The sequence below is a fragment of the Rhinolophus ferrumequinum genome, chromosome 3, assembly GCF_004115265.2.
Source record: "Rhinolophus ferrumequinum isolate MPI-CBG mRhiFer1 chromosome 3, mRhiFer1_v1.p, whole genome shotgun sequence".
NCBI classification, from domain to species: domain Eukaryota; kingdom Metazoa; phylum Chordata; class Mammalia; order Chiroptera; family Rhinolophidae; genus Rhinolophus; species Rhinolophus ferrumequinum.
The window spans coordinates 52,270,277-52,294,135 of NC_046286.1; the positions used below are offsets into that span (position 1 = coordinate 52,270,277).

Genomic DNA, 23,859 nt, shown 5'->3' on the forward strand with positions numbered 1-23,859 from the left:
TCGAATATCTTGTATTCTCAGACAAGTAAAAGTTCTTTAACATCAAGGACTACTCCTTTTGGTTTTTCAAATCCCTAAGAAATCCTAGCATAATATCATCAGCATTTAGCAAATAATTATTATTTACTGATTGACGAAAGAATAATTAATATGGATTGGGTTGAATTAAAGAAGCCCTTGAAAACCATCCGTGGAATAATACATGACTTCTACCTCCCTTTCTGGTCCAGGATGGTTCCTAGCACAGGTGTTTAATTAATGACAGATTGAGATCCAATCAACAACTACATAAAAAGCTCACAGAAATGTGTATTTTACACCTGCATATACTACTACCAAATATTTTTAGGATTTATATAACATCTCTAATTGTCATACAATTGTCCTTTAACCTAATAGAAACCAATAGAAGAATTTACACTTATGAAAAAAGCTTATGGGTTGTAATTATGTTCAATGCAGTTAATACCAACCGTTTTGTGGGAAAATAAACCAACTTTTACTGTGAATAGCTTAGAAAAACACAAATTCAAACACATTAACAACCTTAACTAGGCTATAAAACAAAGACCATCACATAAGATAGATTCCTATAAAATTAATAATTGAAGATAAAATGTTGAATGGGACTATTTATTATGGAGACAAAACAAATGGATTGAATTTTAAAGCCCCAATCACACTATTATATGAAGTATTTGGTGCTTATGCTGAATAGACTAAAATTTTACTGTAAAATTTACACTGCTACAGGATGGTAGACATTAGTTGGAAGTATTATGGACCATATACAAGGAAATTTAGTTCCCAAGTACCTGAAGAACACTGTTAATCCAGCAATTTCAGCAACAAGCTATTCCTACAGTTTAGGTCAGCCTTAGTGCAAGGCTTTCATGTAGCATTTTTTACTCTTATTTTTCATTAAATGTAATTCTTCTGCTGTCTTTAAGAGTGAATTGTACTATACCTTAGATTCACATTTTTATTCTTCCAGAATGTTATAGTATCAGGCATCCAATAATATGAGTCAATTTAAAAAAATTCCTTTTCTAGAAGGACGTTATGAACAATTTCAAGTTTTTTTGAAAAATGATTGTAACTGATCTGGACAACTATATTAATAATTGAAAAATACCTCAAAGAATCGAATAAGTGCTTTTTTGGGGTCTTCCAGGATGGGTAAACATTCAACTTGAGACTTTGCGAAAATATTCTTTACTTCTGAGAGTTTAAACAGCAACCTTGTCAGTTCAGCCAACTGTTCCATGTAGTCTTTTTCTATTAAAATAAAATTACGTATTGATATTTACATAATATGTTTATTATATAAATTTAGTTATATACATAAATGAGAAAGCAGGAAATGTAGCATTCTTCATTTATAACATACTTTTCTTTTAAAATTCAAATTTCCAAATAATTAAAAACTTTGAATTAAGTTTCTCTAACTAAGGAAAGGTTTTATTATACTTTAAAACAAAAAACATGTACTTGTGAACATCATAGCCCTAGAAGTTTTTAATGTAAAGCCACCTCATATAATAATATAGCAAAACAAATTTGGAGCATTTTTTTTCAGTCCAGCCATTCTGTGATTTATAAATGTTCATATGGAACAGCTTTAGGAAAAGGAATGTCTTACAGACGACCAGAATGTATGGGATATCTAAAAAAAAAAGTACAAGTATAACTCAGTGACTAATAGTAAAACAGAAGAGAGGAAAAATATGTAACATAAATTGGGAATTATTCATAATTGAATAGTTTTCTTTTTAGGATTTTCAGTGATATCTGGTTATTTACTTCATATTTCTAATTTCTTTGTGATTAGTTTCTTCAAGGTAAAATAAATAAATAAATAAATGCTTGTCACCCAAGAGCTAGTTTTTGTTCCTGGCTTCCTTTTATCTTTACAGGAGAGAAATCTGTCATATATAGTAACAGGAAAATAACAAGAAAAAGAAATAGCCTGTAAAAAGAAATAAATTTCTGTTTATATTCATACCTAATTACAAATATATTTTTAATCTTTTCTCTTAATTTATATAACAAAACAGGAAATGTTAAACATATATAGCTAACTAGATAGCAAAACACCTGCAATACTTACCTACTGCCTGCTCAGAATTTCTATCAATGAATAAATCATCAGCCACATAGAGGTCTTTTATATACATTTGCAAAATGCAACGGATCCATGATCTTACAGTTAAGGCTTGAAAAGATACACAGCCTGACTGAGAAAGTGCTTCACATAACATGCTGTAAAAATAAATTGATGGATATTAAAAACAAAAACAACACCCGACAATAAGTTCCCTGAATACAGAGATTAAAAAATAAAGAAAAACATTCTAACATCCCCCACTTCTTGGCCTTACTTATTTTACAGGCAAACACAACTAATACAGGCAAGCATTGCTGAAAATGAACACTACAGATACACACAAAAATATATTTTAGATAAATATTCTTGCTTTCATTTGTAATGTTCTAATTTTTAATTTTCTTGTTCCACTGATGGCATATGTGTATGGTTTGTGCCTAGGGAACTAGGTAATGAAGAATATGGTTAAAGGTGGAAAGCGTGGGAGGGCTTATAACTAGCTTGTTGAGATGATAATGAAGAAAATGACATGTGGAATAAAAAACAGTGGTCCTTAGAGTGAATAAACCAAGAAGCTCGTCATGACCATCTATATAAGAAAAAAGTTAAAGACACAAAGACAAAAAGTATTTCTGTGTGGGTTTCCTGACCAATCCCATTCTTGCCCCTTCCTTTCCTGCTCCCCACCAAACAGGCTGTCATTATTAAAGAATTCCAAAACAAGATCTGACAGAAATTAAAAAAAAAAAAAATATTTCTATGAAGCCCAGGGCTTGGCTAATTTGATTTCTAATCATTTCGTAAGTGGAGGTAGAAAGGATGACGATGTTCTTAGCTAACTATAAAGTGTTATATAAAGACAGAGATTTTAAAAATACATATAAATGTAATTCTAGAAATACTGTTTTAAAATACTTTGAATATTAGCGGTCATAAAAATAGTACACAATACAGAAGAACTCAGACTGGTAATGTATTACCTATACAACTTTCCCAAAGCTATTTAACATCTTTGCATTTCAGTTGCTTCAGATGTTACTAATACACTAATAGTATTTTAAAACTAAAATAATTTGGGATAATTTCAGCAAAGGTATTTAACAAATAATATAACTGTTTGTTATTATTACAGAATTCTCAAGTTCAAGGGAATCTAAAAGTAATCCAATTAAAGTTGAAGTCCTTTCTTTACTTTACAACTGAAAGCCAATGAGAAATGACTTAATGACTCTGTTGAATGAACTTCCTTATGAGAAGACACCGTACCAGCTGCATCACTCTTCCTTTTCACTGACTCCCAGCTTGAACAAGAACGACAATGGTCTCTTAAGTTGGTATATTTATTTTATTTTCCCTTATCTTAATATTCTTATTCAAATATTCCTGGTTACTCTATATTATTTCTATTTTAACTTCATTTATTGTATATTTTTATTATTGGGGTTCCTCCGCTCTCTCATGTATTGTGGCAGGAGATACTTATAGATAAGGAAACCAATGTTCAGGGTAGTGCAGTGTCTTGTTAACGATCACCCAAATTAAGAGTCAAATGTTTAAAAATCTAGCTGTCAAAAGGAAAGCTATCATTAAATCTAAAACTTCAATAACATATCAGTGTCTTGCAAATTCAGCAATATTAATTGCATAATTTCTTTCACAATGTTGAGTGCAGAAAGGTCATTTCAGGATGGGAACAGGGCGGACCTACAAAACCAGTTTTGAAAAAGGGCTTAAGCAGCACCATTTTTTTCCTTTTTTTTTTTTTTAAAGCAGCCCATGAAACATAAGTTAGACTTCCTACTATACTACTGGCAAGATGCTGATAAACCTAAAAAGCAAGAAACTGCGAAAATGAGACTACTGGTAGTAAAAGACCAGTTTCTTTTGTGAAAATTCTTACTTTCCTAGTGCACTGACCTGTCATGGGTTTACAGTACTGTGCATACCTGAAAGGAAATCACTTACCTATTTTGGAGGCAATGACTTAAATATCTTGCCACAACTTGGGGCCAGATGATATCATCCCAACCAAAAAGTTGTATCATTGACAGAACTGGTTGAGGCTGAATGTCTGACGGGGCAGTGCTGGGCATGGCCATCGCAAGCAAAGTAAAATCTAGATTTAAAATGAGAGACACTTATGGTGAGAACATTGTTACAACTCTTTCCCTTCCCCAAGTTATACCAATTACGATTTTTAGAAAAATCAGCACTGAAGAATAATATGTCACATTTAGAAACATAGAACAAAAAGCTAAAACTAAATTAAATTTATATTGTCAAAAATATTTCTGGGGAGATCCTCTAGCCCACCAAGAGAGGGTCTAGAATAATTCATCTCAGCATTATTGTTATTAATCTATAATGACTCCCTCAAATTGCAAATTCTAAACCTGATTTTCTAATGCACCTTCCTCATTCAAAAAACCCATTTAAAAAATATGTCTAGCATCTACTCTTCTCCTGTGGAGCTAATTTACCTGCCACCTGCCACAGGTGAAGCGTTCACTCTTATTGTAGACACTGGGCACTGTCTTCTATTAAACATGGATCTCCTACGAAAGAATCTATGGCACTCCACTTCCTTCGGGACCAACTAGCCTAGGAACTAGAAGTCCTTAATTAACCATGTTAAATAAATATACTTTATTTTGGGATTTCCTGGGAAATCCCCAACTTAATTTGTATTATATTAATTTTTTTCAATAAATTCCTTATTAAGCACTGCCTCCAAGCAGCTCTCTCAAATGATGACTATTTATTTATTCGTCCACTCCTCTCTTACCACTTGACCTACAGGTAGGGTGAGTTTACTTCTTGGTCCACATTGCTGTTTCTAGATCATTCTCCCTTCCTCCTCTTAAAACCTCCAGCTTTGATTCTTATGTCTATGATTCTTATGTCTAATATTCTATGATTACACCAGCCACTAACTCTTCTTGCGGCATTTACCTACTGCTTCCTCCTTCATCCACACTCATTCTTTGCCGATTGTAGCTCACTGTCACACTCTCTAACAGCACTCTCGTCACAATCCTTGAGGATATTTCTCCCAATATCCTGGCCTCTCGGTTTCTTGAACTCATTCTCCTCCAATGAATCTATCCTCCACTCTATTTGAGTCTTTCATTCCCATGGTGATACCAAGAGAGCGTGGCATTACCAGTAAGTACAATCTCGCCATAATTTCAACTTCGAGGACTCCATTTTCTGGCACAAAACTCGTTTTCCAACTCTTTTCCTCTACGTCCCCAACTCCAACAATTTTTTTTATTCTACCAGGCCTACAATTCATTGATCTGATAACCTTTTCCTTGTCCTTCACTGCCTTCGTGCTTTCCTTTCCCTTTTTAGGCAGCTTGATTGCATGTTCACTATGCACATTTGCGTAAAGATCAACTCCCTTGCTTCTTACTTGATTCATTGCACTTGCCTGGAAACACCATCTATTTAATTCTAACTCTTGGTTATCTCCCCACATGCACCTGCACCAGTACAAATGGCTAGTGAGCCACCATGCTGACTGATCTCACTTTGAATTTATGACTACAAACCTTAAGTGGGCCGTTAGAGATGGCCGGCATTCCTACCACATTTCTCGAGACCATTCAGCTTTTTATTCTCCCGGGGGACTATTGCATACCTTCTCTCCATCATCAGCCAGCACCTCTTCCCCATCTCCACATCCAGCTAAGGCCCTAGTTACTACATCACAGAAAAATGAGAAACATCAGAGGAGAACCACCACAAGCTCCTACCACATCTACCCAGCCCCCTCCACCTGGACCATTTTCTCTGCTTTCTCTTCTGTTACCACAGATGATGTGAGACCAAGTCCTCTATGGGATCCCATTTCTCCTGGGCAATGAAACACAAGTGACTCTTGAATCATCAATTTTTGCATCACTCCAGAACATTCCTGTCAGTATTATAAATATGCTGAAATTTCTCCCACGTTATTTTAAAAAAAATCTCTTTGACCCCACTTCCCCCTCTAGCCAATATCCCCATTTTTCTCCTTCTCTTAAACAGTGATACCCAAAAAGATGTATCTACATTTGCAGCCTTTAATTCCTCTTCTCACATTTTCTCTTGAACCATCTTCAGTCAGGCTTCTGACTCTAACACTGCACCAAAACCACTCTTCAAGGTCATTGGCAACCTCCCTCTTGCTAAATCCAATGCCCAATCCTCAGGCCTCATCTTACTTGACTAATTAACAGCATTTGAACTGCTGATCACTTCCGCTTCCTTGAAATGCTCTGTCATTTTGATTTCCAGGACATCGCACTTTCTTGGTGTTCCTCTTTACCTCACTGGCACTCCTTTCTTGGTTCCTCTCAATCCTACAAATCTGAATATGGGATATCCTAGGGCCCAGTCCTCAGACTTCTCTTTTCACCGATACTTACTCCAGTGGTGATCTCATCCAGTTCATAGTTTCCAAATTCAAACCTCTAGCTTGCATCTGTTCCCTCAACCCTAGGCTCATTATCCATGTGCTTACTTAACATCTCTATTTGGATTTGAATGAATATTTAAAAAAATATGTCCAGTATCAAAATCCTAGTCTTCCCTCATAAAATCTGCCCCTGCCACCGTCTTCCTCATCTCAGCAAATGGGGAATTCTCTCTTTATCTATTTGGCTTACTATATCACACCCACTTAGAAAATTCTGTCAGTTCTACCTTTAAAATACTTTCTCTACCTTTGAATTGGGAATCTGACCACTTCTCACCACCTCTACTGCTACCACTTCAGCCCAAACTGCTCATTTCCGAGCTGTTACAATAGTTTCCTAACTAGCCTTCTTGCTTCTCCCCCATTACCTCTCTGGAGTCTACTCTCAATCTAGCAGCCAGAGGGATCATATTACTCATCTGCCCAAAACCTTGCAACAGATTCCAATCTCAGAGTAAAAACAAGTCTTTATAACTGCGTGCAAGGCAGAACACAAACTAGCTCTCTATTACCTATTGATCACATAGATCTCTGACTACTCTCTCCCTTTACTACACCACATGAGCTTTTACGGCTTCCCTGTAGTTCCTCAAACACACCATACATGCTCTTGCCTCTGGACGTCTGCACAGCATTGGTCTCTCACCTCCTGTAGGTTTGCTTAAATGGGGCTTACTCAGGCCTTCCTGACTACTCTACTTAAAATTAAAATCTGCGTCTGGCCTTCCCTATCCTTTTCTATATTTTTATTTTTCTCCAGAGCACTTATTATATATTCTATATAACATATTACACATTTTACTTTATTTATTGTTCTCTCCCCCAACTAGACTATAAGCTCCATGAGAACATATACGTGAGAAAAGGAGCTGAGTCCTTTCTTCCTACTGGTATTCCCTTAATGGCAAAAAAAAGTCGCTTTCAAGTCCTGTTTTTTTAATGCAGGAATTTTTTTTTTCCTCCTAACTTATCTTTATTTCAAAACAAATCCCAAACCCACAAATATTTTGCTTCATATTTATAGACCTCTTTCAGCACCTAGGACAGCACTGATTAAAGTTGTGTGATAATCATTTTAGTGGACTGACTGGGAGTTGGGATGATGAATGGAAGAAAGATAAGTAATATTGGCTACTAATGACTGCTTTGGTTACACCGATTGAATATCAATATTTATTTTCATAGACATTGCAGTGGTTGGAAAACCGTTGCCCTATCATAATTCTTCAATCTATCATTGTAAAGTTTTAATTATAGATGTGCTACAAACAAAATTCAAGATCTTTTAAAATTGATATCATTCAGTCTTTTGTGTGGTGCTTTTAGCTCTGCCCTCATCATTCACACAAGAATAAAATAAATCTTGGTTTAGATTTTAGTTTTTTTAAAGCATTACAATTAAGTACATTAAATACCAGCACATACATTGCACTTAAATACATGCAGACACCATAATGATCTCTGTCTACTCTAGTACTTGTTATTTTGGGCAAAATATCCCTTTGAGAAAGATAATGACATCTTTTTAGAAAACTGCACATATGTACATATATTCAAATTCTTGCCTACAGAGTCATGTGATTCAGACTTCCTTAAAGACTAAGGATACATCATTTGGCTAATAATCAAATTAAGTAAAAATTACAACCTAAAATAGAATCTAGAATTCAAAACAATAACTTTCTATATGTTTGAAGTTATTCTCATTTCATCTGCTTGGTGTTGAAGTGGAATTCCTGCTACACTCTTTTTCTCTTTATACAAGTAACTTCACCTGATACCTAGATATCTACATACGAGTATATAATCTGAAAGTAAACTACTTGGACTAGAAGAAATCAAACGCCACTTTACTTTCCAAATATTGCATGCATAAGAAAAGTTTATGTACATTCAATATTTTTTAAGATTGAAAATTATCTTTTGTTTTTAGCAAATAATCACTTAATTTTTACCTTTATTGAGAGGAAAATAAACAAGCCAAAGAATCTTAATTTTAAAGTATATAATTCTTTTCATTTTTCTGGTTGTCAAAATATTTATTACACTGTAATAAAATAAAGGTTTGTTCCCAAGCTAATGGAAGAAAAAACTGACAGGGTCTGCAAAATGAGAAACGAATTGCAAAGCTGACCTGCAGCTGCATCCGCGAGTTGGGGGAGAGGCACTGTTTGTGACATTCTCTGACTCTTCAAAAATGAAAAGAAATGTTTCCACAGTGCGCTGGCGACAGCGGCCAGGTGGCGCTCTTTAGCCGATAATGAAGACTGCACATTGAGGTCCACATTCTCCTTTTGAAGTTCCCGACTCAATTGTTGATGCATATTCCTAAAAAGAAATAGAAATATAGCTAACACTCAAAAACGCTTACAAAAATCTTCTTTAAATGCATTTTGGACTTTTAACATTTATACCATATGAAATCTGAAGGACCATTTTATATAATTAAAACCTTTATATGCTAAGACATTACGCATTTCTGGTTATTTGATGGGTGAATGATGGCATATTAAGCACCATAAAGTTAATGTTAATTACGAATGTCAACCATTAATTATACGCTTTTTAATATGTCAGATCCAAATGAGAAACAGGCAGCTTCAGAATGAAGGTCTGCATTTTGCGACTCACTCTGACAAGTGATTTTACTTACAATCTAGACATGAAAACAATTTTTTAAACCATTTTCTCCTGAAAGCTTTAGGACATTGATGTATCAAGAGGAAAGTAAGTATATCTGGCTTATATGTGGTATTTTAAATTAAAATATTTTCCTGGTTTATAAAAGACATAGGCCTTGTACTAAAATACAAACGTATAACAGATACAATCTTAGCACCTTGGTCCAAAAAGATGCACAGCCATTTTCACATAGTATACAACACTTAACAGGAAAAAGTCATTCTTCTCCATAAAATAATAAAATATGAATTCAACACTGCCTCAAATTTTGATTCATCATTTGCTCAATTTCTTTTTCTTAATTCAATTGAAAATTTAGACATGTCTAGACATTTACAGAAATATAAGAGGGGGAAAGACTAACAGCTTTTACCACGATCTAGATTATAAAGCATCTATACAATATGCCCAGTAATTAATAATATTATTTAAAACTAAATGTGCAACCATGATATTACTCCTATTTCTGTTTATACACTGCATATCAATCGAGAGTACACACAAATGCATGTACACCATCATCAAATTTTTCTATCTTTAATTAAAGAAAAAGCACTAAAAAATAACCGATGGAGCTAAGGCAGAAGACTTTCTTTGACAGTAGTAGTATTCTATTAAGAAAAATAATTAGTACTTTGAAAAAAGAAAGAAACATTCCTGATATTTTAAATTAGTTTATCTAGAGGAAGTGGACACAGAACTAACTAGTATATGTACTAAAAACAATTCCACAAAAAGATCAAACTGTTTGTAAGACTACATATTAGTACTTTTCACATAACTACACGTAAGCAAATATTATAAGTATAAATTATATAACATTTGGACTCTGACCCTTTACAGTGGAATTCTTGTATAATCATGAGGCACTACTTATTACTACTTGAAGTACAGGAAAAAAGTGTACAAATGCCTGGGGAAAGAATATCATAGCAAGCACTTCTCATAAAAGCTAACCAAATATCTGCTATGCTGTCTCTGTGTAAAAACCTGCCTGAAATGCTTTCAACTTGAACTAGTGGCTAGAGAACCATTTCAAGTCCTTTAGCTTTAAGATGAATATCAAACCACTAAAATCTGTTTGGCAACTAACTCAATTGCCTACATCAACACAGCAAAGTTCATGAATACATTTCAGCACACTGGATCCAAGTAAAATAATACTACCATTTGCACAACCTATTTATAGCTTTTTCAAAGTGTATTGGTTTCAAAGGATAATAAGCAACTCATTGTATTTGGGTAGGATGGATTTTGCCCCCTATTTCAAATAGACAAGCCATGTTCTTCACTAAAACCTATCCCGTAGGAAGGGGTTATCATTTCTGATCATCCTCTATGTGCTAGAAATTCTTTAAAGTAAAAATCACAACAATTCTATGAGATAGGTATCATTAATCCTGTTTATAAATGATGAAGCTGATAGCAAGATAGTAAAACAATGTACCCCAAAGTCACATAACTAAGAAGTGAGGAGGACTGGCCCCGAAATCTGACTCTGAAGCCTGTACTTTTCCTTACACACTATGACACACACCCTTATGCACTAAGTCTCACACACACACACACACACACACACACACACGCACACACACACTGGAAATACTGATAAATTTTCTGCTCTCCCTACTTGGGTTGAAGAAATTTCAGCAAGCCTAAGAAAAGAAGCTGGAAAAGCCAGGTGTAGCTTTGCCTTATGAAAAGGCAGGGGCAACACCACAATTCTGTACTAGAAAACTCTAGGAGAAGAGATACCAAGAAAAATGCATTCAAGACAATATTTAAAAAGGCCAACAAATGTGAATCCCTTTTGACCTCTCCACAACAAAATGTTGAGGTACCAGGGAGTATAGCTAGGAGTTACTATGGAGATCTGATTCAGAGCTCTGAAAAAAACAAACCACTAGGCACAAAGTTAAAACTAGAAATTGCACCCTCCAAGGTAAGAGTTAACACAACAAAAACAAGTTCCAATAAAGTGTAAGACATTGACCCCAAAACAGACTTGTTTTGGAAATGTGCAATCCACTTAGTATTTTGGTTTGAAAAGAAGCTATATATCCTGGGAATACACAAAATACTTCCTGTTCCATAGTTTGTATGTTCAAACAGTATCAGTCCAGATAAGAAGAATGATAATCTTATATTTTAACACAAAACAAAGTTGTTTAAGACCTTGTAATAATTGCTGTAACATGAAGAAACCAGAGTGGCAAATGCAGGAAATGCCAAATATTTACTCTAATGTGGGACTGAGGGAAGAATCAAATTTCTGCACTGTAGCCAAAATAATTAGAACTATCCCATGCAGTCATAGGTAATTTTTAAAATTACATTTTCTGTACCAGAAAACTAACTACACAAAGACTACAGAAAACTAGGTTATATTAGATGTGACTGCATCTCTACTGTAGGTACACTGACAAAAATGCAGACATTGAAAGAAGCACTATTACTAAAGATAGCAATATAAGAGAAAACACAAACATAAAATATGTAAAGAATATGACATAGTTCTAGACGTCATGGCTATTTTATTAACCATTTTCTACCTTCTTGAACTAATAGAAAAATATAAAAGTAAATTCATTGCACAAAAGGTAAAATGTGATTTCGAGTCAAGAACAAAAGGAAATATCACAAGAGATGTAGACTCTCCCAACACCTGGCAAATGCTGTGAGGACAAATTTAACATGGATTAAAATCATTTTGGAAATATACTCATGTAGAAATGTACATGCATAACGAGACCACTTCCATTTTAAAAGATGCAATATAGTATAGCAGAAAATAAAATTTGCCAAGTTATTCACATTGCAGCTCACATAACAGAAACAAGAATAACACCCATTATTTACTGGTATTTACCATGTGCCAAACACTATGCCATGTGTTTTATAAGCATTATTTCTCACCCTCTGAGGTAGGTACAATTATTATTCCAATCTTACAAATGAGGAAATTGAAGCAAAAGTAATGACATGTTGGGTAACACAGCTGGTTATTAGCAAAACTACTCAGGGCTGTGTGACCTTGGGAAAAAAAGAGTAATTTCCCAATTTTTGTTTGAAGAATCAAAAACAAGAACGATCATTTGCTATATCCACTGTTAGGTTTGTTATGAAGACCACATGAAATAACGTCCTCGAAAGTGTTTAGAAACCTATCATTACATTATATAAACAACCAAACTTTTACATACTTAGTTATCCAGGTCTTCTTATTCTTCTATTTTTAGCTCTGGGACCCTGCCTCCTTTGACTTACCTTATGTTCTAGCGCATTCCTGATTCCTGCATGTGACTGTTCTTTTGTCACTCATTCTAGTATTTGTTTTCCTGTTTTTATCTTCTTGCTACTTCTTGTGATTCCACACATTCATTTATCCATTTGCCCCCTGCCATCCCATCCCTAAACAGACAAATGTACTAGCCCTTCTATCATACGAGAGGCGCTGAACCCTCCACCTGACTGCTGCTACCTGCCAGCCTGGTCTCTCTGGTATGTTCCTCTCTGATAATTTGGGCAGGCTTATGGAAATACTTACTAGACTACTATATCCTAATATGCTCGTTTCTCCTATAACTGATAATTATGGAACAAGGTATGACATCCTGTCCTTCCTGGTAGTCCTAATTTTCTATGTAATACTTCTAATATATTATGCTTCAAAAATTTAAAGAACAGTTGTCTATTGGTGGACCAGGTACCACACAGAAAAGCATAATATAATAAATGTGACTGATAAGACGTAAGAGAAAGCAAAGGATTGACAATAACTGAATTCGTTTTATAGCTCTACTCCAAACCTGGCCACTTTCTTCAGTCTATATTAGTGAAAAATGTAATGGGAAGTTCTAAGTTAGAAAGTTGTTCTAAACCATTATGAGTAATTATTCCCAGTATCTGATTGCTCTAATAGAAAAGTGGATGGGAATCCAGATACTCTACAACCACGTTTAGCCTAAGTTACACCGTAGGCACTTTAAATCCTCTTGTCGTTCTTGTTCACATCTGTAAAACAGGGCTATAATCTGCTTTAGCACCCAAAAAGAACATGACATAACCAAAGTAATGACATGACCACAAAACCCCACAAAGTTTTAAAGCTGGGAGATACCCTAGAAATCACTGAATTCAATTGTACCTTCAAAAAATGAGGAGGGAAAAAAATACAGCCTCCAGGTACAAAGAGACTTCTGCAAAGCTTCCCTATAAGCTGATGGTAGCTTGAATCTTCACTCCCAATTCTGTGCATTCCCAAGTTACCAAGGAGAAGCAATAAGCAGAAACCAGGCTGGCAGGGAGCAACCCAGACATACCTTGCAAAGCCTCCCTGTAACAGATGCCTCAATGCACCTGTGCGTGGTGGAGGGGGTGAGTGCGTGGTGGATGACTGAATGCACGCAGGCGCTCGAGGCAAGAGGTCTGTTGGCTGTTTTGAGTGTTGACGACTATGACAAATACAAAGCACAGCACTGGAAATGATGCTTTAGACACATACATGCACCATTAAGGAATAAAGGGGCTCCTCAACGTGGGAATTAACCAAGTGAGCACTTACCTAAGACCACCTTACGACCCTGGAAAACTCCTGAGACTTAGTTTTTCATCTGTTAAGTGGGAATAATGCCCTCCTATCCTCCACGGAGCTGCTAATGATTTAGATTTACCTAAATCACACCATTTAGGTAAAAACAATTTGTAGACTATAAGGCAAGATAATATGCCTTTTAGTGGCATTACTAACTGCTTCTAAGTCCTGATAACCAAGGTCATAAATGCAGTAGAACATTATCTAGAAAGACATGAGCTTTAGAGACACGCATACCAGAGTACAAATCCTACTCTGTCAACTACTAGTTGCACTTCCTCATCTGTTGTAAGAATTCTTCATAAGACACATTCAATAAGTAGAACAATTATTATTTATTGTTGGCTAGTAAATCAAAAATTGTTTATTGAGAATAAATAGATGTGCCAGCCCTATTCTACGTCTTTGACCTTTATTAACTAATTTAATCCTGTAGGTATTATCGTGATCCCCATTTTATGGACAAGGAATCTAAGTACAGAGAGGATAAAAAATTTGGCTCATACTGTTAGTAGCGGCACAGCCAGAATTTGAACCCAGGCAATCAATTTAACTACCATGAAACAAGTATGCTACAGCTACCTCACATACCATTTTACTATCCAAATAAATAATACATGTTTTAAATGTCACATTGCTGTGTGTATTCATTCCTATGCCAAGTCCCTAATAAAGGTAATTTCAAATCCCAGTATAACACCCAATCCCAGATGGCATACCAGATATGCAGACACTAAAAGTTGAAAGCTTCTGGGGAGTATAGACTATTCTACAGGGATCTCAAAGGTCAATGACATGACAATTTGAAAATTTCCTGTGAAGAAAGAGAATAAATCAGGAAGCCAGTGTTAAGCCTTGCAAATCAATCATGCTTGTAGCAAAGCTGCCTTATGGTTTTACAGAATAATACTAGCGAAGTACTTAAAAGTGAGGTTGTTTGCCCCATCCCCAAAATATGGTATCGTATGAAAACATGTCAATTAAAAGTGATTATTCTTATAATGCTATTAGTCTTCCATTATATAGAAGATTACGGGTCTCAAATCACTGAAGTTTTTCAGTGACATGTCACTGCACTTTATAGTACATCAATAACAAAAATCGACCTCGGTCATTCTCAATCTTGACTACCATCACCTGTGGTAGTCTACAATCATCTGTGGAGCTTTTTAAAAATACTAACATCCTGGCCTTACTAAAGATCTTAACTGTATCTTCAAGTTTGGGGCCTACACTTATTACTTGTTTTAAAATTCGGACTCCGTAGGTCTGGGGAGGAGCCTGAGTGACATCTGTATTAGAAAGATGCTGCTAGCCCCCAGACCACACTTTAAGCAGTCACTTTCTTGGCTTTTGTCATCTATAAAATGGGGACAATAACAGCACCTACAGGATTAAATTGATTAAAGTAAAACACTTAGAATAGGGCTGACATATATATTCTCAATAAATAGTCTCTGATTTTCTGGACAACAACAAATACTTCATTTATTGAATATGTCCTATTTAATTCTTGCAACAGATGAGGAAATGGCCATACATCCAGTAGCCCATGGACCCCAATGAGCAGCAAGACCATACATAATTCTTTACTGGAGGAGCGCTGAGAACCATTTCCCTACTCTATAGGCCTAAGTGTAAAACAAAGTATAGGTTTTATACTAATTCAGAGAAGAAAGATCATTGAGGGAAGCAGAAGGAAACGGGCATGGAAATAATTCCCAAAGGACACGTGAAGGGCTGCATAGGTGAAAAGGAGAAAAGTAAAAGCACAAAGGCATATAAAATGCATTCATTTATTCTCCAATTCAACACATATTGCAAATGTGCTAGGCAGTAGAAATACAAAGTTAACAAAACAAAGTCTAGGCCCTGCTGGAGCTTATAGTCTCACAAGAGACATAATTAAACATAGGTGTGTAACAGCTCAGGTGGTGGTAAGCTTTAAGGATAAAAAAGAATCAAGGTACAGGGATAATGAGTGATGGGAGCCAATGTTTCAACCAGGATGATCAGGAAACACCTTCTGAGAAGGCGACATCTGAGCAAAGGCTAAAAAATAAGTAAAGGAGAGAAACACATGCATATATGGGGGAGAGCATTCCAGGGGGAGGAAACAGCATGCACACAGTTGTTGCCAAGGCTTGCAGTGTCATAGGCTCAATGAACAACAATCAGGAGGCAGCTGGCTGAAGCACCACAGATGACAGAGGAACAGCAGATGAATTCGGAGGTAGCTGGGTTCCAGATCAGGTAGGATCTTGTAAGCCATGGTAAGGACTTTGACTTCGGATAAAATCAAAGTGGATAACAAGCCATAAAAGCAGAAGAGGAACACAACTGACACCTCAAAAGGAACATACAAAAGAGCAAGATGTTGAGAGAGGGGGGAAAAATAACCACTCTGATTATAATGGAGAATTTTTATAGTAGCATTATAAGGCAATAAATTTAAGAATAGAAAATAGATCCCTATTTGTTAAGTCACATGTTTTCTTCAATTCACTTTGCAAGTGTCGGTCACTGAACTGGATGCCAGAGATACAAAAATGATTATGACAGATCCTGCTGAGGGGTGGGGGTGGGGATGTTTCTAAAGGTAGGAAGGAGCCACCGAAAGATTTTGAACTAAGGAATGGTATAGTAGAAATGGTGCTTTGGGAAACATGATCGTGGTTATGGCAAACAGAATGGTTTAGAGGAAGAACTGACGAGAGACAGGCGAGACCAATTAGGAAGCTTCTGTAAACATCTCGGGATGAGCTAATGCGTAATTTGAGCTACTTTATGTTGGAAAAAGAAAGCTAACAGTAATTACTTGATATTTTGTGAAAAAGGAGCAATCTATGTTATTACTAAGGTTTGGGGGGATGGAAAGAAAGGTAGGAGGAACAGATAATTACTGCAGAAGGAGAGTATAATTTGATTTGAAAACAGAAAATTTAAATAACAAAATCCAAAATGTGTTTTTGGAAATCTGGACCAAGAGTCCAAGAGTTAAATTCTGACTCAGGAATCACTCTGTCTGATAGTTCAGCTCATTGTAACGAACATTTCAATATCTATTAATTAGTTACATGAGGTACTGTATTACAGGCTCTCAAATATGGTCCTTGCTCTCAAAGAATGCACAATTAAGTGCTGAGACAGAGGTATAATGCACAAAAAAGGACCATTTGTTTCAACTGGGGGGAAGGAGGACAACTGGGGTGGATGAAGGCTTTCTGGAGTAAACATGCCATTACTAAGTTATAGAAGTTGTGTTAGCTAACTGAAAAATAAAGTCTCAGAAAGTTGAAATAATATGAGTAAAGCATGGTGACATGAAAGTGCATGGTGGACGAGGGAACTCACGAACAATTTAGTATTGACAGAAGATGGAAGGTCAAGGAGCAGAATGATGGAAAATGAAACTAAAGTATGATGAGGACCAGGTCATGGAGGGCTGTGCCATCCAACAAGTTAGAGCTACAAGTGAACAGTTCTTTCAGGTGGAGAGAATCAATGGAGATAAAACCAGCTTACATACCCAACAGATATCTTCCCAATAGTTTGTTCCCAGTATAACCTAGAACTTACAAGGACTACCTTATACCTTCATACATTTACACACTCTGTGTAACTGCACAGAGCTGATGTTACAATGCTGTTTGTCTTTCAGACAGTTTCATTAAAAACCCAACCCGGTAAGTATGTGTATATATGACATGGCACATATACAAATATATATAGCTACTCATCACAACATACTATGGATACATGTGTTTTTGCCAACGGTTGAATGCTATTTTACGCTCTCATCTATTAAAAGCGAGCACACCAGACCCACTTGAGCCAGCCTGACCTATAACCATTTAGCATTATTAACACAGCACAGTGCAAATGCTCTGAGCAAATGGGTGCTTGACTGCACTGTCCTCAGTTGAATATGTTTATTTTGTTGTGGTCTCTGTTTCTGCCATTTATTCTGTGTTTGGGGGACCGGTTCGACCCAAGACCAACAAGTACTAGTCCTGAACTTAACACAAAGAATCAAAGAAAAAGTGTCATGTGAAACATTAAGATTTCAGTTTTATAGCACCTCACGTGCCTTCAAGGGAATGGTTGAGGTTAAAACCCTATTGAGGCCTAGATGAAGTCCTTTGACATTACAACTATTAATATAACATACTATAGGCAGGTAGATGTTGTGACAGGGATTGTGATGTGCAGATGACGTGACAACAGAGCAATCACCACCTGACTGTGACAACTCATTTCCAAAGAGGTAATGCTACGGAACCTTGTACTGCTTATGTTCATTTAGGGCCCTCATTTCCAGAAACGCATCCTCCAAATCTATGTGGGTATAAGAAATGGATGAAAGTAAGAGAGGAAGAGATTCTGGGCTCAATATAACACTAGTCAGTTTCCAAGTGTGCCTGCTACCAGAATATCACGTCGGTAAGACCATGAGTTATTATACAGGATCCGGTCCATGTTAGAGGCACTCAGAGGTGAGAGCATCTCTGTAAGAAGTCTCACAATAAAATGCATACATCTTAGATAATATCTAAAGTTGTCATACTGATCTTCTGGGATTTCAAATATGGTTCTCGTCCTCTTCACTGTATAAATGAATAGGTATAATTGAGCAAGCATACATGTACTGGATCTCACCTAAAATGGTAAATTATGTGTACAATTCTCATATAAGAAGGAGAGATGAAAAAAAAACAAACTTATGAATTCATGGTCGTAAAAAGAAATCAGAATATATTTATTTGCAATATATGCAATAATGTGAACAGAATATTTATGAAAATAGCCTTCATTTTGGAACAGAGATCACCAATATGTCAAATTTAGCAGCATGTGTTTAGCTACCATGTGGGGGAATGTGATTTGGGTTCAAAAGAATTCAGGATCATTTTATTAAAGGTCAAGACTCAAACATTTTTGAGGTCAAATATTCCACCACCAGTAAGCTAGGGCTGAATTCCATTTGTGAGCACTTTTTCATAATTGGTGGTAATAAATTCATAAAAAGAAAAAGTTTAATGGTACTGTTGACTGATTCTTAACTACATGAACCCAAATGTTCCTGTCACAGTGAAATTTGCTCTATAACTTACCTTAATGGACTAGGTATATCGATAAATACAGAAACGTCCAGTCTCTTTTTTTCCCTTCCATTTAAATCAAATCCAATTCTATGTCAACAGATTGTACCAATGTATAATTACAGTAGATAATGCATTGGGAAAAGCAGTGTTCTTTGATAAATAATTTTTCTAAAACCTCTTAAGAATTCTGCATCCTCAATATTTCTCTTACACTCAAGAAATGTAGTAAATTACACAACAGGACACTACTGACCACTGCCGACTGTAATAATGGATCTAAAAACCTCATTATCAGCTCCAAAAGTGAGTATATTTTCAGATTTCAAAACTCAGCCAAGCAAGAGTCAAAAAGCACCTACGGAAGATTTAGAAGAACTTTCTTCATCAAAAATATAACCAAATTTTAATAAGTAATAGCTTAGTCACCACTGTAATATAATGCTAAATCTGGGATATATAAATAAGCCTTCTAAGTTTATAAACCCCGTGAAATGATGTATAAAATTTTTTGCATGTAAATGTATGTATTTTCATGACAAGAGAGACTATAGTTTTCATGACAGTCTCAAAACGGCCTACCTCAAATGAATGAAACCTACTAATTAGATCCTGTCTGTCACTTTTCTTGTACCACTTTATAAACAACATATTCTAAGTACAAGCTAAATGCTTCTAGATTTCTTACCCGAAATCCTCTTCTCCCTCCTTTTCATTTCCCCACTCTGTGCCTCTCCTGCTCCCAACAACCCAGCTGTAACCTCTGTGTATCAAATACACTAACTTTGAAAAGAAAAGCTTAATATGCATTTTATAAAGAAAAAGCTGTTACTAGTCATTGTACAAGATCATCAAAATCATCAAAAAGAAATAAAAGTATAAACTTATTTAGAACAAACCTGTATTTAACAGTCAATAAATTTCTTAATTTTAATTTAGTTATTCCAGATACTTACACACATACATTTCTCTCTAAAGATGCTATCTGCCACACTTACTGTAGTTCTTTAAAGGGGAAGAAAAGATGGAGGGAACAAAAGTTTTCCTCAAAGATTACCCATTGACTCAATGATCTGTGGGGGTTATTATGAAGCTCCATTACTAGGGTTGAGAGATTCAAAGGCTTTTGTTGTGTCACTAATTTCTTTCAGCAAGGCTTCAGCAAATGAGACGATTTATCTAGTTCTGCATGCTTGGAGCTTGATACATGCTATTTGTACATAACAGGTTTCAACTGCATAGCACCACTAATAACATTTATCGGAACATCAAAAAGCTCATCTCCTGACATAAAAAAAAAATGCATATACTGGGATAAGAAATGTTAAAGAGGTGAGTAAAAGATCTGTGCTATCTTATAAAATGGAACCAACCTACAGGAAGATCACCAACTGAGTATGAATGTGCAACAGGACTAGAGGAACAGACAAAACACCAAAAAAAGGAAAAACTGGAAAAATCCTTGCTTACAGTGATCAAGTGTAGGGCTTCGTTAGCATCCTGTGAATTTTAACTAGAAATGGGAAAAACTAATTTACATCAAACAGTAAAGGATGAAGCTTTATGATCAAAGCTTCATACAGCTTTATGACCAAAGAAGAAATATTTCAAAATAATTTTTAAAATAGTCCCCATTGTTTATAACCAACAGAAGAAAATGAACTCCTGAAATTTACTCTTACAGGGAAAAAAATGTTTAGATTGTGGCTGTGGGTCACAATTAAAAACCTCTGATAAAGCTTAAAGTCTTTATAGGAAAGTAACTTTAGAGAACACAAAACAAACAAAAAGGTAACCAAATGTAAAACTGCTTTCCTTTCAGAAATGATAATCAACTTAAAAGCATCCCTGTAAAAGATTCTAAAAGGAGGGTACAGCCTCCATATCTGAATAAAATGTAATCACAAGGTTATTTCCAAATTTCCAACAGATGATACATACAACACTTTCTTCTGAGAAAAATCAGTATTTTTCTCTGTGAAGAAGGTATACGTCAATTTAAAGAATTTGTTCCTATAACTTATCATCTTTCAGAACATGAGGTTAGATTAGGCTCCAATCACCCCCTACTCCAACTCTTCTCAGCATTTGGTAATATAGACAGTGGAGCTAATTTTCTGTCACTCAGGAAGAACTGTTGGATCACTAAACTTGTGTCATCACCACCTCTGAAACACACTAAAAAAAATCACTGTTAGAACCAATGGTTTTTAGATCGAACCCACCATCAACAATGTCAACTCTGCCTGGTCGTGTTAACAGGAAAATGTTTTACGAGTCCCACCACTGGGCATCAATTTAACTTCCAGCACCAGCTATGCTGCAAAACCGTGAATGTAATTTATATGGTGACCCGCATGTGTGGGAAGCAATATCTAGGTGAAACTTCTCACAGTCTGACAAAATGCTTTGATTTGCACCATTCAGATGATTGAGCAAAAAGAGTTTAAGCAATCATCACCAATAGCCTTTATCTCCAAATGCAGTAAAAATTTATTACTCTATGAGTGCAACCTATTGCTTTAGAGTCGGCTTGATAGAATAGAAATGATTGGATAAATATTACATTTTCAACTGGTACACATCTTGTCCATTAGGTTTAAATATTGGACAAACTGCGTGTTTAAGATAAACATCAGTCTTAGCTGATTCCATCACATAGTACATTTAGAAAGCCTCCAAATGTTTCCATAGTAATATTTTTGTGCTTCCACATAGCTGAGGATACATGTTCATTGCCAATTAGGAGATAGTAAACTGAGAGACCACTGGACTCTTAAACAATTTACCTTTGTCTTTTACTTAGCGTTTAATACAGTTGACAGTTATTTACACATCTATTGCTGTGTATGAAGCAATGGAATAATCAACCGCTCAAAAAGGAAAGGACATAACATGGCTCATCCACCTATCCTATATAACAGTTGACTATTCAGGCCTTCCTAGAAATTTTAAACTAGCCTAGATTTCACACTCACGGCTGTTGCTGTGAACGAAGAGAAGAGTATTTACCTGGCAACCTCTCTATCTGCCTGCCCAAGATCATACACCTTTAAAGATGGCAATGGGTGCTTCTGATCTACATATGCAGAGCAAAGCGGTCATGATTCCTGCAATGCGACTTTAAGTATCCTTTCTGGCATCATGGGAGGGATCCTATGCATATAAGCTTCAATGCCTTTGGGCTCCTAAGCAACTTCAGTAACCTTGACTAACCTGATTAACTCAGTATTACTTTCTGCTATTTTCTAATTTGGTTTGATTAGATACTGCAAAGTAAATTATATCACCTCCCGTTTGGTGATGAAAAACTGAACTCAGTGGTTAAATAACTAGATCAACAAGTAATGGAAATGGAATTATCACCCAGCTCTATCTGATTCCAAATCATTTTCCACTATAAGCCATGCTGAGGATCATTTTTGTTCAAGATGAGACTGTAGTAATTAAAATCTTACACCTGAAGGTTTAAAAATGTACTGAATAAAATAGTAAAATAAAACTTAAACACATATAGGGTTATTTATAACAGGCATATCTTTATGATACACCTAATCACCAAGATTTATTCATTGAAACAATATACTACTAATCAAGCGACCATCAGGAGAAATGACTACAGGTCCTTAACCTTGGCAGTTGAGTTGTTTTCCTGAATTAAGGTCCCAGTCTTGTCTTCACACATTTTGTTTGCCACATTAAAAAAAAACAATTGCAGTGTACAAAATGGATATAAAGCAAAAACCTACTATGGAGAAACAAATCATACTATATTCCATATACAAAGCCGTACCACTAGAAGAGACTTAAGCATTTAACTTGGAATGCCGAGCAAGATCTTTTAAGTTGTGTTTCTTATCTTGTTCTTCAAAATTCGAAACTAGAAAATCCCACTTGACTAGAAAGATAAATAAATAAAGAAAGAAGAAGAAGGAGGAGGAAAAGGAGGTTGTCATTTCTAGGGTTAACATGTTTTTTGTAAGATTTTAGGTAAGATTAACCTTTTGCTCACAATAGGACTGGTTATTGGTTTTATTTTTTTTTTTTACTGTCTTTAACTCAGGTAAAAATCAATACAGAGCGAGACAAAGGGCTCTAGAGGGTCTGGCTACACCAGCTTTTGGTTTGGCTCCTGCACAATTCTACAACATGCTGAGGCTGGGAAGGATTAGCCTGCTTGTGTTGAGTAAACCGATGATACTCAATAAACAGTTTCTGTTGTAAACCCCTGAGGACGTGCAAAGCCACACTAGTTGGCAATAGCCCAGATAAGCTGCAGAACCAGCTGTAATCTCATTTAGACCTGAGCTGATCCTCCTGTCCTTTCATTCCACAGGATCAAAGCAAACCACTGAGGAGGCAGCTGTATTATAGCGGCTCTGCTTGCTGGATGCAGCAAACATTTCATAAATTCCACTCCTTGAAGCAAGTCTCTACCTAATCTCTACTCAGAGCTGGGACAATCAATGAATTTCTGAATTCATTAGACTGATTATTACAGGGTAACTTTTTTCTCTTGGGAGAAATGTGATGATTGCACGCCAACTTTACAAAGCAGCTCCTATTTCTGACCATCATTTTCTTCTTGAAGGGCCCAAATTTTCCCCTACAATACCAAATAAAAAATGATTTAATATTACTTAGGTCATTATATTTAATGCATATAAACAAGCAAACTGTATATGATGCTGAATTCCTCCAGATGGAAGGGCTGACTACCACTCAAACACACCCAAGCTGTACCAGTGGCCTGTATTTCCATGCTTGTGATCGTGGGGGGAGGGAGTGGCGGGAAGACCAACCCTTACTGGGAACAATACCGTCCGTATATTGGACAAAAGTGGTATTCAGAAAAAATCTATAGAAAGCATTTCTGCAGTTCATCAGAGAATATTATTTAACATTTATTTGT

The 23,859-nt window shown here is 35.8% G+C and overlaps 1 protein-coding gene across 6 annotated transcripts in view; it reads right to left on the reverse strand.

The window, feature by feature from the left end:
- The window catches only part of MMS22L (MMS22 like, DNA repair protein), a 112,253-nt gene that overhangs the window by 26,976 nt on the left and 61,418 nt on the right, over nucleotides 1-23,859 (reverse strand). For all 6 annotated transcript variants that reach the window (XM_033102207.1, XM_033102215.1, XM_033102209.1 and 3 more), the window contains 4 exons: nucleotides 8,704-8,897; nucleotides 4,073-4,223; nucleotides 2,111-2,262; nucleotides 1,136-1,278 (listed from right to left, as the gene is read on the reverse strand). In XM_033102207.1, coding sequence (XP_032958098.1) covers nucleotides 1,136-1,278; nucleotides 2,111-2,262; nucleotides 4,073-4,223; nucleotides 8,704-8,897 — 640 coding nt within the window. The remainder of the gene's footprint in view (nucleotides 1-1,135; nucleotides 1,279-2,110; nucleotides 2,263-4,072; nucleotides 4,224-8,703; nucleotides 8,898-23,859) is intronic.